At 45.2% G+C, this 14,802-nt stretch overlaps 1 protein-coding gene across 2 annotated transcripts; it reads left to right on the top strand.

Annotated features, from left to right (window-relative positions):
• The first annotated feature begins 69 nt into the window (after window positions 1–69).
• On the top strand, window positions 70–14,754 carry ttc39a (tetratricopeptide repeat domain 39A). 2 transcript variants are annotated; one of them, XM_003974183.3, is made up of 22 exons: window positions 70–254; window positions 1,062–1,112; window positions 1,195–1,245; window positions 1,452–1,508; window positions 5,632–5,736; window positions 7,045–7,176; window positions 8,048–8,088; window positions 8,235–8,302; window positions 8,386–8,450; window positions 9,137–9,236; window positions 9,488–9,553; window positions 9,808–9,916; window positions 10,044–10,111; window positions 10,181–10,240; window positions 10,329–10,490; window positions 11,469–11,560; window positions 11,740–11,860; window positions 11,955–12,066; window positions 12,236–12,350; window positions 12,497–12,613; window positions 12,777–12,850; window positions 14,565–14,754. In XM_003974183.3, the coding sequence occupies exons 1-22, from the start codon at window positions 202–204 to the stop codon at window positions 14,684–14,686; spliced, it is 1,941 nt and encodes a 646-aa protein (XP_003974232.2). In that variant the 5' UTR covers window positions 70–201; the 3' UTR covers window positions 14,687–14,754. The 2 variants fall into 2 exon arrangements, with proteins under 2 accessions (XP_003974232.2, XP_011613137.2); XM_011614835.2 differs by lacking the exons at window positions 70–254; window positions 1,062–1,112 and adding an exon at window positions 3,124–3,672 and having other exon boundaries at window positions 1,197–1,245.
• The last annotated feature ends 48 nt before the right edge of the window (window positions 14,755–14,802 follow it).

Raw genomic sequence — 14,802 nt, 5'->3', positions numbered from 1 at the left:
GCGCGCTGAGCCTTGCTGATTTGAATAGGAGCTGTGATTGTAATAACAATAGTGAGCTCACCTCTACACATCAGGAACGAGGAAGACAGGCAGACACACACAGACAGGCTCCTCTGCTGCTGCTGTGCCCTCCATGTCTGCTCCTCTCAGCACCTCCAGCCTCCAGAATTCCTGCCTTCCTCCACCTCTCACCTGTGGGGAATGAGTTTTATCAGCGGCCTGAGACAAAGCGGGAAGAGGAACAACAGCAGAAAGTGAGTAGAGCAGAACTCTGTGCAGGTCTGGGTTCTGTCCTTACTTGTCCTGAGTGGAAACTTCATGAGGTTACTGTCAATACTCTGAATATGTTGCTATGCGGAGGTCCGAGGCAGAGACAAATTCCAGTTTCTTTCCTTAAAAAGCAGCTTTTTTTGGGAAGCAGAGTCCTTCAAACCTGTGCCAATATAATAAAACATAGAATTACACGCACTGTTCTTCATAAATGCCCCTTAAATGCATGTTTAAGGCTTCACTGTGATGCTTCCTACATGTGAGCAGCCAGGAAAACTGGCAGAATCTGAGAGGCTTTAAAGCCGGTTTCCCAGCATTTCATTCCAATTGTTGTCAGTCAGGCCCTCATTGTGTCGGCTTTAATGATTTTCATAACAGATTTAGGTTTCTAACCTTGTGACTCTTTCATTTGGGATTAATTTAGCTGAACATAATTAAACGGGGGGAGGGGCAAAAAAGACTAGTTTAGAGGGTTTGATATCAAAAGGCTGGAATCCGCTGCGCTGAATGATGAATGAAGCCAGTTTAAACTGCACGGAACCCGTCCTCCACCGGCCGGCGGTCCTGCTGCCGCCAGCCGTTTCCTTCTCTTCGGTGTTCCGCGATTCCTCGTTTCCTGGTCGGTTCTGCGTTCAGCCTGTTGAAGGAATGCACGCTAATCGACTGTGTTTCAAACTCCCGAGTCGTCCTCACACTGTCAGAGGAGACTTTGTCCTTCCAAAGCTCCGATTGTCGCTCCCATGTGATCCATTTATGTGTTGGCTCTAAACTGACCTTTGACCTCTTCACAGGGATGCTGTACAGGCAGAGGACAGCCCGGACAGCCCGGACTCCCCCGGCCAGTATGTTTACTTTGTGTAGAGGCTTTTGGGGGGGGGGGACCCTTAAAGAAACAGATCTAAATGCATGTGTTCCTTTTCCCAGGTTGACGGACAAAAGCTTTCCAGAACTGGATCCCGTCATCACAGATTTTAGGTAAAACCGATGTTAATCTCCAGATCTGTCCTGTTTTTTTGTTTTTTGGCAAAAAAAAAAAGCTTCCAGTTCTGTCAGAAATCTGGGAGTGTCGACGCGTATCAGTGTCTGCGTTGCTGTGACTCAGGAATCATGTTCTGGAAGCACAAAAAGCAGCCTTTCAGCAGATGAGCCTCCTCTGCTCACAGTTCACTCCTCTGTTTCAGGTTACAGATCCCCGATGGAAACCCAGACGGCCTGAACCCAGCAGATCTGCCAAACGGGTGAGACAGAACCCATTGAAACGTTCTCCCTGCACCCCCCCCCCCCCCCCAAACCTGCCCATCGACACTGATTCAGACAGCCCTGAGAAATGAATGGCTGGGTGTCAGCTACTCTTTTTTTTGAATACCACATTGTCAAGACTTGTAAAGGGTTTACTGTCTAAGCGTGTGAGCGTGTAATCGTGTGTGTGTGTGTGTGTGTGTGTGTGTGAGGGGTGAGGGGGGGGGGGTGTAAACTCTGAATCCATTTTCTGCTTATTTTTATCTTCGTCATGTCTCATTTATGGCAAGATCATCCTTTGGGGTAAATCTTCACATGTAATAGCTTTATTTTTGAAGAAGAGGAAGCAGACTTTATTAATGCTTATGTCAGTACACACACACACACACACACACACACACACACACACACACACACACACACACACACACACACACTGCTAGCACATTAGCATGCTGGCCTACTGTCACATGCAAGGCCCGAGACGTTCACTCGTGGCATCTTTGACAGCCTTTTTTCGATGACACAACAAGTTTTTTTATGTAAGGGGGCGGAGCCAAGCAGTGGACCATTCCACTGAGAGGCAAAAGGGGGGTGGTCAATCTTTAACCCTCACAAAAGGTATGGGGGGGGGGACTCCCTTGTCTGCCCCATGATTTCTATATTAGCATAAAACACAATATGATGTAAAGAGAACTAATGTGATTATATTAGTCAGCTAATGTTAGTGGTCTTCTGTCGGCACTCATCTGTGATGAATTAGCCTGCTCGTCCATGACAAGATGCTAATGCTACATGCATTCAGGATAAGAGATACGATTGTGTGGCATGTAATAGAAAGATTTCCTATAGCAGTACCTAATTAAATAGAATTCCACCTCAAAAGTAATAATATCACCATAAACTGTTAACATGTGATTCTCACTGCTGCTCTAAATAGATGGAAAAAACATTTACATCGATTTTATACATCATTTTGGCCTGATGTGCCTGTGATGATGGAGGGCAGATGACAAAAGTTATGAGGAACTAAAGATTTCACATAAATGATTGTGGGATTTTCTTTCATTTCTGAAGAATGTACATGCACCTATAGTCGAGCTCTAGAAGAAAAAACTTGTTATAGCAGTATTTTCATATATACATATTGTCAGGTTTTCATTGATTTATGTTTATAAAATAATAGAATTTGCAGTAGCAACAGCATAAATGTTAGTTTGTTGAAAACAAGTAATTTCATTAGCCATCTTTTGCTAAATTAAATAGCTTTTCTTGTTTTTTCATGTCCAAATCTCCACTAAACTCAAGGAACACACAGCAGCTAAGTGATTAAGTGCTGCGCTTGCGTTAATGCAGAGCCAAAAACATGGCCGCCGCCAGCTGCTCTGTTTTTCATTAACAATTTAACATTAGAGTTTTGGGGGGTTTTGAGCATCCACAGCAGCTGCGGAGCTGCTTCTATTTCTGGACTGGCTGCAGTGGCAGAGACTCAGCATTGCAGCACGGAACTAACTCGGATTCTAACTCGCCTGCGGCCTTGTGCTCCCTCTCCCCGCTCATCCTTCTCACTTTGGGAAGATTTGTTTGTCGTTATCAAACTCTTCACCCCACCAGTCGCTGGCGTTTGGCCCCGCCCACATCCGCGTCCACCAATTGGAGCAGAGAAGGCAGTGTGTAGAGTGAGGATCGGATGAGAGTGAGGTGGGACTCCTTTTAAAGTGTGTGTGTGTGTGCGTGTGCGTGTGTGTGTGTGTGTGTGTGTGTGTGTGTGTGTGTGTGTGTGTGCGCGTGTGTGCGCGTGTGCGTGTGTGTATGAGTGTGATGAGCAGCACAGACAGTTATCTGTCCTCATGTGTGATAGTCATCCCAATCTTATTAAGGTCTGCAGTTGCCTCTGCATTCTCCCTCCCCCTTCTTTTCCTCCCTTTCTCCCTCCCTCTCTTCTCCATTCTTCCTCCTCTCCTCTTCTTCTCTTGTGCCGCTGCCTCTCCTCTCACTGCTGCTGCTGCTGCTGAGACCATTACGCTGCACTGCCGGAAAGGCCCCAGGCTCTCGAGTCCTCCTGCCGATTTCTTTATCTTTGTCCTCTTTCACCACCATCCCTTCATCTCACACACTTTGCCAGATGAAAATGTCAGGAGAAGAAGAAACTCTGTCTAATGGGTAAGATACCTTCAGCACCTCCGAATGTCGCGCGCGTGTGTGTGTGTGTGTGTGTGTGACTCAGGCATGTGGAAAAACTTGCTGAGTTTTGTTGTCAGGCCTGACGTTGATGCACGATGAAGGTATGAAAGCAGCTGAACACAATGAGAGTCGGTCTGTTGTTCACGTCCTCACACCTCTGAGGTTTTCCATTTTCATTCACATATGAGGAGTGTGTTTACAGTGAATAGAGATTCTGCACGCAGTAGTTTTAGCTGTGTGTGTGTGTGTGTGTCTGCTTCAGTGATAATGCTCACCATTGTGTGAGGTCTCTGGAGAAATCTACCTCGAATTTCAGCTGACTTGAAGTAGATTTATGGAGACACAATGGGAGATGGCGTGCAGGTCGTCACCCCGACAGACTCCTCCCACTGTCCTGCTCTTCAGCCTTTTCCTGTGTCCTAGAATCCCCACTTATCTCCTGGTTTTAAGGACAGAACCTCGCAGCAGTGTCTGACTTCAGGCCCGGTGAGTCTGGTTTCCAGTCCAATTCCAGCCACGGCTACATATCAAAGCCACCCTTCGCTCGCTATTTTGGCTCTTTCACCACCAGTTTAACTGCAGCAAATCCATTAAGACCAGTGGGAAACACTGAGAGTCCTGCACCCAACTTTGCAGTTTGTGGAGCCAACTCAGTGTTTTTCGGTTGTTTAGACTTCAGCCCACAGAGCAGACGTGGAAGTGACTGACATAAACACGGGAACTGACAAGGACAGACTGAACGACTGGTTCTGTTAACTGGCTGATTAAAAACAGAGGAACAGCCTTCTGACCATGTTGGAATCGAAGAACAAAGTTCCAACCGCAGAGAGAAAAGAGTCTAAGTACAGTCGATGCCGTGTGACCATTTACAGTCACAGTCCGCCCGGCCGGGCGCCTTTTGGAACATCTTTGTTTGCGTTTATCCTGCTAAAAATCCATAAAATCAAACAGAAACCTTTAGACACGTCTGCTGTTCCTCTCAGAATATTCCCCTCAGCCAGAAATGAACCACATGAGCAGGTGCGACACTGGTTTCTGGATCATTTGCCAACTGTTATCTTCTTCTGCAAGATTGAAGAATAAATTTGGCTTTTTAGGCAGACGTAGCCTGAACAAACATGTAGCTCCCAGCATTCATGACCCTCCTGCTGGTAGCACAGCAGTCACTCACATGTCATTAGCAGTGCGTGTGTGTGTGTGTGTGTGTGTGTGTGTGTGTGTGTGTGTGTTTGTGTGTGTGTGCATGTACGTGCAAGCTGAGAGAGCCCCTCAGTGTTTCTAATGGGCAGGAATGTAAAGGCAAGGCTCTCCATTAGCCACTGACCCATATGAGCTCCTCGTTGCTGTGTCACCTCACTTCCTGCTCTCCTCTCGACGGCGTTACGGCGCTGATCAACACAACGAGCTGCAGATTGAAGGTCAACCTTGAGTGGGGGGGGGGGGATGTTAACGGGTTGTGGGTCGTCCTCATTCACAAATAAACAGATTCCTTCAGTCAGATTGACAACAAGGGTGAACTCATGAGGAGGAAGTGAACTCATGAAGAGGCTGCACGATGTTGGGGGCTCCCGCCCTGTCTGGCCACGTTATGCGCTCGTCATGTGACGGCCATGTGCGTCATTGTCCCGGGGTAAACGAGTGTGGAGATGGCAGTGATAACTGCAGTTTGTGGAGTGGGAGGTGTAACAGATGATGTCAGTGCAGCTCAGTGTTGGGAAACAGTGTCACTGACCCCCAGATCCCTTTGAAAGAGCAGCTAATTAAAATAAATCTTCCCATAACTCCACTGACTGGGCCGACAGTGTCTTCACACTACTATTCTTTATTTTAAACATTTTTTAGTTGAGCTCTTAAATAGCCAAGCCTTAAACGGTATCATCTCTCACGTGTTTTCACCATTTTCTTCCTTTCCTCATTCGTTGGCTGTGGTTTATCCAGGTGCTCCCGCTCAGACCTGTCACTGGCTCTGGAAGACTGCATGGCTGCCCTGGATCTGTTTCTCCGAAATGAATTTGAAGAGGCACAGGCACGGCTCCGGAGCAGGTAAAGGAACAGCAGGAAGCCGTTCGCAGGTAGCTCACCTGCTGCCACACACGCATTCACCCACGGCATGAAGAGCACAGCAGGGGCAAACGTAACGTGTAAACGTTTGTTCTGGTCTGTTCTGATGCTGAGATCTGGCAACGAAGGCGTTCCCTGATGGAAGATGTGTTCGTCTTCATTCAAACCTCTGAAGATGTGGGCAGTTTATCCTATTCGTCCCATTTGTTGCTCTTTTTATTTGTAATCTTTCACAGGTCATTTAAAAACCAGTTTCTCTTGTTATACAGGAGCTCCAAACACACAAGCTAATGAAACGGGGCTTTTTCTGGTAATTGGATGAAATGGCCCAACAATCTACTGTCATCATGTCAGTTGTGAACTAGCTTTTATATTTTGTCCTGGTGCAGAACTGGATTTGTGATCGGGTGAAGCGCTCACTCTTAAGAAAGTGTTGGTAGAACTCTTTCCTGGTCTTGTGAGATATCTTAAACTCCCCGGATGTTTCAGCACAGCTCTGGCTTAGCGTGTTCTGACCTCCCGTTTCTCCCCTCGTCGTGCACAAGCTCGACATTTCTGACTCTGTTTATGCTTCCTGGTTGTTAGTTCTTCCTTCCTGATTGGTCACTTGACTCAAATTAGTGTTATTCACTCCTCCTCAAGTTGCTGCTCAACAAATTTGATTTCCTGACTTGGCAGCAGTCACATGTGTCACACGGTGACACGCGTTCGAACATTTTAAACAGCCGCCGACTGTGATCTAACAGAGGCCTCAGCTCTGAAATGGCCCCTATGCAGGCTGAACCGTTCCGGTGCTGTGCTGCAGAACACAGGTGAACAGATTACACAGCCTCTCAGGTGACATGTGACCTTCCTGTGCGGGAGATTGATGGTGACGTTTGTGCGGTGCATCTAGTAACGGTAATGAAAAGCCGACAGGTGGAACAAGTAAATCCACCTGAAAAACGTGTGACACCAGATTGCCTTGTTGGCCGTCACTGATATTAATAGACTCTCTTTTTGTGCATGGGCGGGTGCCTACGCATTTGGCCACACCCACCTTTAAGAGCAAAACTGCATTGACTGACGTATCCCGATCTCACGTGATTTTAGGTGTCTCCTTTGGAAGTCCTTTATTCATTTTGACACGAAAGGTGCTTCTTATTAAAAATGCACGCCGCTAAATTCAATCCAGGTTTGTACGGAATCATGGGTGATACCGGCTGCACCTATCCATTATATGTACACGTCTGATCTGTTTGAAATATGTATTCATGAAGTTTATTACCTTTAAATACTGTTGTCTTGCAGAACCAAAGACAGCATGTACCATGCTTTGACCTATGCCACCATCCTGGAGATGCAGGCCATGATGACCTTTGAACCCCAACACATACTGGCTGCAGGAACCACCATGAAGGAGGCCCAGGCTATCTGTCAAAGGTATGTCTTTCCCTGTTGTCACAATGTTTCTTAAATTAACTTATAGCTACCCTCGCAAACAAATCTATGGCGCAGTGGTTTGTAAAAGTGGGGGCTGTGGTTCCCTGGGGAGCCTACAGGGGCGCTAGAGAGCCTCGGAAACTCGTACAAGTAAAAACGGTGGTAATGGTGATTGTATAGGGGGTAGGGGGGAAGGGGGGTGTTACAAAATAAAATCTAAATTTTAAGCATTATCATGAAATACAATTGACCTGTGTTGACCTGGCTGCCTGCACCTGTCACAGAACACAATCTTGTCTTTGAGAAAGAAACTGGAATGACTGTGAGACTCTGCTGGAAGTCCACTGTGATATCCAGGTGCAACATTTAATACAGTCAGCAGCTGATGCCAACTCTGTCTCAGCATCCTGTCACGGGCTGCAAGCACGAACCGAACACACAAAGGCAGATACACACGCGACTGTTTGAGTGGATCACAGAGAGCTTTACTGACGTTTTAGCAGTTTGGAATCCACAAAGCAGCCAGAGCAGGCTGGGCAGTGCGAACAGGCGTCTGAATGGATGATCTGCAGAGCAAAACAGGCAAAGAGTTCAGAACTCAAAATAGGAATCACAAAACATACGCGTAGACAGGAGAAGGCTTTTAAGACGAAGGGCAGGTGGGTTGAGTTTCCCCTGAATCAGGTGTGCAGATTGAGGGAAGCCTGAAAATAGACAGACATGGGGAAAACTCGCAAGAAAGAGAAGGGGGGGGGGGAACACGAGGAGGAGCTACTAACACATCCTGCCTTTAGCAGCACAGATGCTGAGTCACATAACTGTATAAATACGACTGAGCTATGCAAATGCCCCCTTTGATTCTCCTTATCAGGCACCGCAAGAAGTCTTCATTTTCTAAGAACTTCACTGAAGGTCAGTGAACTCCTGCATGTGTGTGTGTGTGTGTGTGTGTGTGTGTGTGTGTGTGACCACAACATCACATCTGCAGCTGCACAGTTCTTTTTCCCGCCTCATGGTTGTGAATCACTCTGAACATGTCTGTGATGTTTCCACCTCAGAGGAACTCCATGCTGAGGTCTGCTACGCCGAGTGTCTTCTACAAAGAGCGGCGCTCACCTTCCTTCAGGTCAGGAACTGAGCCAGATACCACCAACAGGTGTTGCTCTCTCTGATTAAACTTGTTCTTTTCATTACCTCCTGCCTGTTTAGGATGAAAACATGATCAGTTTTATCAAAGGAGGGATCAAAGTGAGGAACAGCTACCAGACATACAAGTGAGCAACATTTTAAATCTGTCCTAATTCTGATCTTCAAAGGATTCAGAGAATGTTTGGGGCCTTGTTTGAGTCTACAGGACAGAGGCGTGAGGTGGTGGGATAGTGAAAGCCTGGTGGATGGAGCTGTTTAGCAGACTAGTAGAGTGGGCCCGGAGGCTCTTTGGTGAGGGTTGTGGATAATGTATGTTAGGGTGGGGTGCGGCCTCCACACCACACGCTGATGCAACCAGAACAGGCACCCTCAGCAGTGCCTCTGTAGAAGGAGTCAAAGAGACTGGTAGCATCCTCAGTTTGCAGAGGAAGTAGAGGTATGTTTGAGCCTCCTTGTGGTGCTCTCGGTCCAGGACATATCGTCTGGGATACGCAGGCCGGACCGGAGTGCTGCTCACCCTTTCTACAGCTGGTCATGGGGGATGGTGTGTGTCCTGTCCTCAAGTGGACAGCAGTCTCCTTGATTGAAGAAGTTGTTGTCCTTAAACCACTGGACCAGTGCCATCTGCAAATGTGACGCTGTGGTTGGTGCTGTAGGTAGCAGCCTGGAGGGGCTCCTGTGCTCAGCGCGATGCTTCATGAGGAGTTACCTGAGACCCTCACGCTCTGTGGCCTCTCTGCATTAATCCCCCCAGAATATTAGTAATGTTGCAATGAATTTGGTCTAATATATCTCATTTATTTTTGCATAGAGAGCTGCACACCGTCCTCAACTCATCAGCATACTCTCAAGGTCACAACCATGGCCATTTTGAGGGTGGTGTTAAACTGGGAGTGGGAGCCTTTAATCTCGTAAGTAGAAGACTGAATATTTCCATGAATAAAAACCATAAAATACCCTCAGTTTCTTAAAGCTCTTCCCTCCATGAAAACTAAGACGTAAAGAAAGAGTGCTGCATTTCATGTAATTGTTTGTTAGTCTGTATATTTGCATTGTAAAGTGTGTTGGTTGGAAAAAGTGTGTGTGTGTGAGCTTAAGGGCGTTTCCTTTCAAACAAATGGCTATTGTGCCCTGCTGCTCTAACCTTGAAATCCCCTCACAGATGATCTCGATGTTGCCCACACGAACACTCAAGCTGCTGGAGTTTGTCGGTTTCTCTGGAAATAAGGTGAGACCAGACCACGACTGTACACATCTATGAATACACGTTCAGAAACACGTTTCCTGTTTTGACAGTGCAATGATCAAAAGTATATCTGTGATTTCACTTTGACTTGACTTGTCGTACCAGTAAGGCATGTAAGTGATACTGAGCTAGCACCTTCAGATGAACCAGAGACCACGATCTGGGGAATGGCAATGTTACTAGACATTTCCCGTCAAGATAAATATGTGTGTGTGTGTGTGTGTGTGTGTGTGAAGGATTTTGGTCTGCAGCAGCTTCAAGAAGGCTCGAAAGAGGGCACATTCAGGTCCTTCCTGTGCAACATGTTGCTGCTGTGTTATCACACCTTCATGAGCTTTATACTAGGTAAGAATACACACCACCACAAAAGTATCATAACCCTGCGGCGGGACAGGACACACACAAACACAGACACACACAGAAACCTCTTGCGCAGAAACCTCTTGCGGAGCTCTTTCCGCTGCTCTTGCAGGGACTGGAGAAGGAGATGTCCACGACGCTGAGAAACTGCTGCAGCCTTATCTCCAGAAGTACCCTAAGGTTTGACAGATTCACGCATGGGGGCTCATTAGAAAAGGAGTGTGTTTCCAATACAAACTGTGTTCTCAGGGATCCATCTTTTTGTTCTTTGCGGGTCGAATCGAGGAGATGAAGGGCAACCTGGATGCTGTGAGTGTGCTTTGTCTCCGCACGTTGCTGCAGTATTGGCAGCTTGTTAAACAGAAATCTAGGTTTAAAACCTTTCTGTGGTTTTCAGGCTATCACGAGGTTTCAGGAGTGCTGTGAAGCTCAACAGCAGTGGAAGGAGTTCCATCATATGTGCTACTGGGAACTGATGTGGTGCTTTACATACAAGAAACACTTCAAGATGGCCTACTTCTATGCTGACCTGCTCAGCAAAGAGAATTGCTGGTCCAAGGTGGGCCGCTCTTAGCATTTGTTTTTAAATATTTTAAGTATTAAAGAAGCTCCGGCAGCTGCTTTCTCAATAACGAGCGCTTTAATAAGCATGAAGACATGTGAGGATTTGGCCACACGTGAAAAAGAAGAACTACCTAATTTAATTCTATGTTGCGTAATGCTTCATTCACCCCTTGTAACAGATCGAGTTACTCGTGCTGTGTTTTTAGAGCAGAGTGTAAAAACACAAAACGACCTTTTCAGAGGAGTATTAGCACTGCAAATAATTTTATGAAGTAAAGAGATATTTCAGTGTTGCTGTTATCAGGTTTTCAAGGTTAAAAACATCTCATTTTTTACAGTACATGACAACAATGGTAATGCTGTGGCTTTTTGACATGGATCTCAAGGCTACTTTTAGCCTTTTTCATTTACAATGATTCTAGTGCTTTTTATAACAGTTTTACATGCTTGAGACCAAGGTGTGATGCAGTACATTCTACATTTTGCCCATTTACTGCAATAGGGAATATTTTTAAAGAGATCATAAAATTTATGGTTTATGTACCAGCACCTCATTTTTCACTATGTGGAGGACCTTGCGTGAATCAAGGAAGACCGCTGCCACCACTCCACACTGATCTGGGCTAGATTCATTTTCCTCCAGGAAGTAGCGCCAGGCTGATTCAGTAGGATTCTTCATTCTGAAACCAAAATAAATTAATTAGGAAACAGGATTTGAAACGCAGATGTTCCATTTCTTGTTCTGCTACGACCTTTTCAATGACCTTTACGGTGGCGGGGAGCATGCTGATAGGTCGATAGTTGCTGTCCTGTTTGGAGAGACAGTGTGTGAGCAGCAGCCTGTAAGATGTAAACTGTTGTGCAGTCTAATTGGGCATGGTGAGCCTCCCAGCCCCGGTGTCTCTCCAAGCTCTGAGCAGTTCTGTTGAGGAGGATGACACTGCACTTCTAACCAGATGTCTCCTTTCCTCAGGCCACCTACATGTACATGAAAGCAGCTTACCTCAGCATGCTGACTGCAGATGACTGTCTAACGTTCGGGGAAACGGCGTTCACTCTGTTCAGGTACAAACTGCTCGCTGCCCCCACAGAGAAAGTACCGGTATGAATGGAAGGCATATAAAAGATGGGGTGACTGAGTTTGAATTGATTTTTGTCACATGGCATCTCTTTTGCAGCTTTGTAGGCATGTGTATTGGTGGTATTACTGAAGACAAATGTTTCGGTTTGTCTTGACACTGCAGGCAGGTTCCTGGGCTAAAGCAGAAAATAGCAGGAAAGTCTTTACCCACGGAGAAGTTTGCCATCAGGAAAGCCCGTCGCTACCTGGCGGAAAACCCCATTCCTCTTCCCGCTCCCCCACTGGTCAATATTATCAGCATGTCACTCTTGCTTTACAGCCTCTGAATGTCTTTGAGCATTAAATTAAGTGTGGAACAAAAATGTGTGTATTGTCTAGGAAATGATGTACATCTGGAATGGTTACACTGTCATCGGCAAACACAAAGACCTGACTGAAGGAATGCTGAAAACACTGGATGAGGCCCAGAAGAAACTTGACAGTTGCCCAAGTATGCAAAATCATTGACAAAATCCTAGAAAGTTGTGTTGATTTCTCTCAACAGTAATCCCAAAGGCGAGCAAACAATGCAAGGCACCGTGTGTAACATATGCTCCCTCATCTTCCTGACCAGACGTGCTCTTCCTGTTTTGTCTGTTGTGTATCTGTGTGTGTGCCAGGAACCGATCTCTCTATAGATGATCAGTGTCTGCTGAGTCTTCTGAAGGGACTGTGCCTCAAACACCTGGGGCACCAGGAGGAGGCGGAACACTACTTTACCCTCGTGCTCTGCAAGTAAGCTGCTGAACCGCAGAATGTGATCTCATAACCACCCAACCACAAATGTGTCATGACACACACACGCACACACACGCACACACGCACACACACACACACACACACACACACGCAAAAACAGCATCTTCTCTTGTGATTCACAGTGAGACTCAGATCAAGTATGACCACTACCTGGTTCCCAATGCTCTGCTGGAACACGGGCTGCTGTGTCTGGAGCAAGGCAGGCGAGATGAAGCTATCAAGCTCTTAGAAGCAGCAAAGTAAGTTTTCAAACACCAGAACTGTAGTTTTATAGATAATAAATACATCAAGGTCGAGTTTAGAGTAAGTCTACCGCTAGCTGTTGCGTCACCAAAATCCAACCATATTTATTTGATTATGGATTTATGGGATACACAAGTTCAATGTTTTGCTTTGTTTCAGGCAAAATTACAAAAACTACTCGATGGAATCCAGGACACACTTTCGCATTCAGGCCGCCCTGCATAAAGCCAGAGGTACAAGGGAGAATGGCACCCATGTTCCAGCCAGCCCATAACAGAAAGGACATGAGAGCTTTCAGAATTTATCAGGTTCTGCAGCCCAATATTGCAAAATCAGTGGTCTCAGGAGGTTTGGGGACGATGTATAGGTTTGTTTTTCAGGTGTGTTCTGCTCGTAGGGAACTGCAGCCCCATGTGGTCCTCACTGTTGTACAGAATTCTCTCCTCTGACTGGAAGAACATAATTGAGGATTGTGATTGAGAGATTTAAGTACATGGAAAACAAGCACGGTAGAAAGTGATATAAGGTCTCTGCTACTGCTCCAAGACTGCAGCATTTCAGGAGAACAGGTTCTGATGGGGATGGTTCTCATTCCTCCTCTCTTTCTTAAAGCTTCTATTTATTTTCATAGAATGAGAGCTGCTTCATCATGACTTGAATGATGGTTCAGACAAATCACACATATTCCATATTATTCAAATGACCTATTAGTCCATGAAGAAGATGAGACACTTTGACACGTGTCCCAAGTTTAGGATCAAATCAAATATAATTAGATGAAATCTAATTTGAATCTATTTGATTCATCCCATTGTGCCAAAGATCATTGAAATGATGACAAATTTATTCATATTTTCCATTTAATAATGGTCAGAGCAGCAATTCTGTTGTAGTTACAGGTTATGCTGCTTGGGTTGAATCAGGTATTCATGTAATCTCTACAAAAACCTGCTCTACCTGCAGTGATGGACTGTAAACTGTTCTTTTACACATATTGTCCCGTTTTAAGGGGACAGATAAATGTGTCTTTTAGAAAGGCAGACCCCCTCCTTTTCTCCTCCTGGTGCGTAGGACGGACTCCAACGGTACTTGAGATGGAACAAATAGGTCTTTCATGCAGAGCACTTTCATGCAGGGACTATGTGCTCATCCGCCTGTTGCATCTTTAATGAGCAAAGCTCTGACTAGGAACCACCACATTCCCTCTGTGTTGTGACCTTTACAGCTCCTGCATCAGAAATCACTGGCAAGAACCACCTGTTGAAAGACTTGCTCATCTCTCAAACATCTACCTGCATATGAACAAATACTTATATTAACTGATTAGGCAAAACAAAGAAATATATATATCATCTTGTACTGTTTTGGAGCTGAGAATAAAGTATCCTAGCATCTGTGTCCAAAGCCTGGAAACCTGGACAATGTCAAATGTTGTAGTTAAAACACCGCTTATTTATGTTTAATATAAGGTTTGGGACTCAAGATGATGGTGTTTCATGTCTCTTTTAAAGGTGGAGGAAATGTTTGAGCATTGCTCAAACAGCATTCACAAACTAGAATATTCTACTTTTTTTTACTAATTATATTTTTTTTCTTAATCTATTAGTTTTGTTTTTCAAATAGACCTAAAAGGAACTAATTGTTTTAAGTGGCATTGCGATGGTGACATTCCTGTATATAGCAAGTATTTCTATGTAAATTAAGATGAACTAATGATAAAAACACCTTTAGTTGTCTTGTCGTTATTGGCCAGTAGGACAAAGTGCTCCTACTTGAACCGATGCGAGTTAATAAAATGATATACTGAAATAACACAAGTCTATATTTATTCAAAAATTTTACTTTGTAGTGATTTTAAAAGAAAATGATTCAGGCATTTAGTGAAAAATAAAAGGGAAATGTCTTGGCATGCACTGTGTTTACATTTTCTTTTGGATAATGTTGCAGAGTGGCCAGCGAAAGAGAGGAGGAAAGCAAAGAGTTTGGGGTGTCCAGTGACAGAAAAGGCAAAAGAACCTCAAATACATCACATCAGTCCCACAGTGCCCTTGCCAGTCATTCAACCCTGACTACTTCCTGATGCTACAGTGGACATCTCCTTAATAGTAAAAAGGGAATAAAGAAGCCTTGTTCTCAGTTCACAAATGGTTCAAGCACATATTGATAGTTATTATAGTTATATCCA

This window comes from Takifugu rubripes, chromosome 20 (genome assembly GCF_901000725.2).
Source record: "Takifugu rubripes chromosome 20, fTakRub1.2, whole genome shotgun sequence".
NCBI classification, from domain to species: Eukaryota; Metazoa; Chordata; class Actinopteri; order Tetraodontiformes; family Tetraodontidae; genus Takifugu; species Takifugu rubripes.
The sequence above is the reverse complement of the archived record's forward strand: the minus strand, read 5'-3'. Positions and strand labels throughout refer to the sequence as shown.

Bases quoted from the DNA above. Each gene is read 5' to 3' on its own strand.
- ttc39a (XM_003974183.3), top strand. From the start codon at position 202: ATGAGTTTTATCAGCGGCCTGAGACAAAGCGGGAAGAGGAACAACAGC. The intron at 8,303-8,385 runs GTCAGGAACTGA...CTGCCTGTTTAG, and splicing joins CGGCGCTCACCTTCCTTCAG to GATGAAAACATGATCAGTTT. The intron at 9,554-9,807 runs GTGAGACCAGAC...GTGTGTGTGAAG, and splicing joins TCGGTTTCTCTGGAAATAAG to GATTTTGGTCTGCAGCAGCT.